Source organism: Eimeria tenella, genomic scaffold, assembly GCF_000499545.2.
Source record: "Eimeria tenella Houghton genomic scaffold, Eth_scaff1517, whole genome shotgun sequence".
Taxonomy (NCBI): domain Eukaryota; phylum Apicomplexa; class Conoidasida; order Eucoccidiorida; family Eimeriidae; genus Eimeria; species Eimeria tenella.
The window spans coordinates 176-2,310 of record NW_013543983.1 but is presented as its reverse complement, the minus strand read 5'-3'; the positions used below and the strand labels follow the sequence as shown (position 1 = coordinate 2,310).

Genomic DNA, 2,135 nt, shown 5'->3' with positions numbered 1-2,135 from the left:
CCCTAAACCCTAAACCCTAAACCCTCGGTGAGGAACGCCAGCGCCCGCAGAAGCGAAACGCGATATAAACAACATGTGCAATAAACCCTAAACCCTAAACCCTCGAGCTTGAGCAGAGACAAGCATTTTAAGTCACAAAACAACGCTCAGTCCCCGTGTAAGTTGGCAAACCCTAAACCCTAAACCCTAAACCCTAAACTGTCCGAAAGCCTTGTCCTACCCACGGCATTCCAGAGGTGACTGACGAGAGGCAGCGCATAGCAAAGAGTCTTGCCCTCCCCTACGGACACACCAAACCCCAAACCCTAAAACCTAAACCCTAAACCCTAAACCCTCGAGTTTGTGGCATTAAGGTCCCCAAAGACGACCGCAGCAGGTCGAGAAGAGCCACGGAGAGAAACCAAACACTCTTGAGCCGGAACTTGGGGGTTTGCGGCTTTGAAACTAGGGTTTAGGGTTTAGGGTTTAGGGTTTAGGGTTTACCGGTGGCTGCATGCACGCAGACGTCGCTGGCCTCCAAGGAGCCAAAAGGAAGCTCGAGGAGACGCAGCAAATGGGGGATCACCGCCAGTTGAACTGCAGCAGCAGCAGCAGCAGCAGCAGCAGCAGATGTGGCAGCTGCAGGTGCAGCAGCAGCAGATGTAGCAGCTGCAGCAGCGGCAGCAGCAGATGTAGCAGCTGCAGCAGCGGCAGCAGCAGCAAACGCTACTCCCGCTGCAGTGAAGAGGGACTGGAAGCATTCTTTTAAAGGACCCCAGATTCCAATTCTAGCTGCTGCAGCTGCTGCTGCTGCTGCTACTGCCGCCTCTGCTGCTGCTATGCTAGTGCTGCTGCTGCTGCTGCCGCTGCCGCCGCTGCTGCTGCTGCTGCCGCTGCTGCTGCATTAAACGCCCTTCCAGGAAACACAGAGAGCTATTCAGCAGCAGACGCTCTCTGGGTCCTAGGGTTTAGGGTTTAGGGTTAAGGGTTTACTGGGGAAGAAGGTGTTTCCAATTCGCCTCCTAAAAGCAGCAGCAGCAGCAGGATGTAGAGACTGCAGCACAGCAGCAGAAGCTGCTGCGTCTCCTGTGCCTTCGCTGGGCACCAGGATGTACCGGCTAGTCCAGTCAGGCAGCCGCTGCTGCTGCTGCTGCTGCTGCTGTTGCTGCTGCTGCTGCTGCTTTTTGCGGGTCTGTTTGCTGTGCGTCTCCAAGGACTCTCCTGGGTCGCCTTCACCGCCTTCTGACTGCTGCTGCTCCTGCTGCTGCTCCTGTTGCTGCTGCTCCTGTTGCTGCTCCCGCTGCTGCTGCTGCTTCACTTTGCGCTTCTTGCGCTGCTGCTCTGTTGCTGCCCGGGGGCTTTGGGCGTCCTGTGGGGCCTCGCCGCCCCTTTTTTTCTGAGCTGCTGCTTCTGCTGCAGCAGCTGCTTTATCTGCTGCTGCTGCTGCTGCTGCTGCTGCTGCTGCTAGGATCCGCTGCTTCTTAGACCCGCCCTTCAAGGCCTCAGGCTGGGGGCCCCTTCGGGCGGCAGCCATTTTGGGGGGCACCAAATTTGCTTATTACAAAAGGGATGCAGAGTCTTCTTTTGTTAGGGTTTGAGGGTTTAAACTGAGGGTTTAGGGTTTAGGGTTTAGGGTTTAGGGTTTAGGGTTTAGGGTTTGGGGTCTAGGGTTTAGGGTTTAAGGCCCAGGGATTTGGAATTGAGGTCTTGGATCTAGGGTTTTGGATCGACGGGTTAGGACTGTAGAGTTTTTCGGCCGAAGCTTAGGGCTTAGGGCTTAGGGTTTAGGGTTTAGAGTTTAGAGTTTAGGGTTTAGGGCTTAGTTTTTAGAGTTTAGGTTTTAGGGTTTAAGGTTTGGGGCTTAGCAGAGGGTCCCTGGGGCCCCCATGGCAGCCGAGGGGCCTCCCTGGTCCTGGGGCCCCTCTGTGCATAAATTAGGGTTTAAAATGCAGAAAAAAGAATTCAAAAAGATGAAATTTCGAATATAATTTCTCTTTTTTCCTTTTTTACTTCCAGGGGGCCCCCATTTGGGTCTGCTGCTGCGCCTGCAGCCCCCAGAGGCCCCCTAGGGGCCCCCCGACCCCCAGGGCCCCCCAGCGCCGCCTAGGGGCCCCCAAGCCCCGATTCGGGGCCCCAAACCTCTTTTAGGGGCCCCA

At 55.8% G+C, this 2,135-nt stretch overlaps 1 protein-coding gene across 1 annotated transcript; it reads right to left on the bottom strand.

Annotated features, from left to right (window-relative positions):
- Positions 1-220: 220 nt before the first annotated feature.
- On the bottom strand, positions 221-1,513 carry ETH_00016695 (uncharacterized protein; the record flags this gene model as incomplete). Its single annotated transcript, XM_013379165.1, has 3 exons — positions 221-280; positions 484-576; positions 973-1,513. Coding segments are annotated over 3 exons (694 nt in total), but the record flags the coding sequence as incomplete, so codon positions are not given.
- Positions 1,514-2,135: the final 622 nt, after the last annotated feature.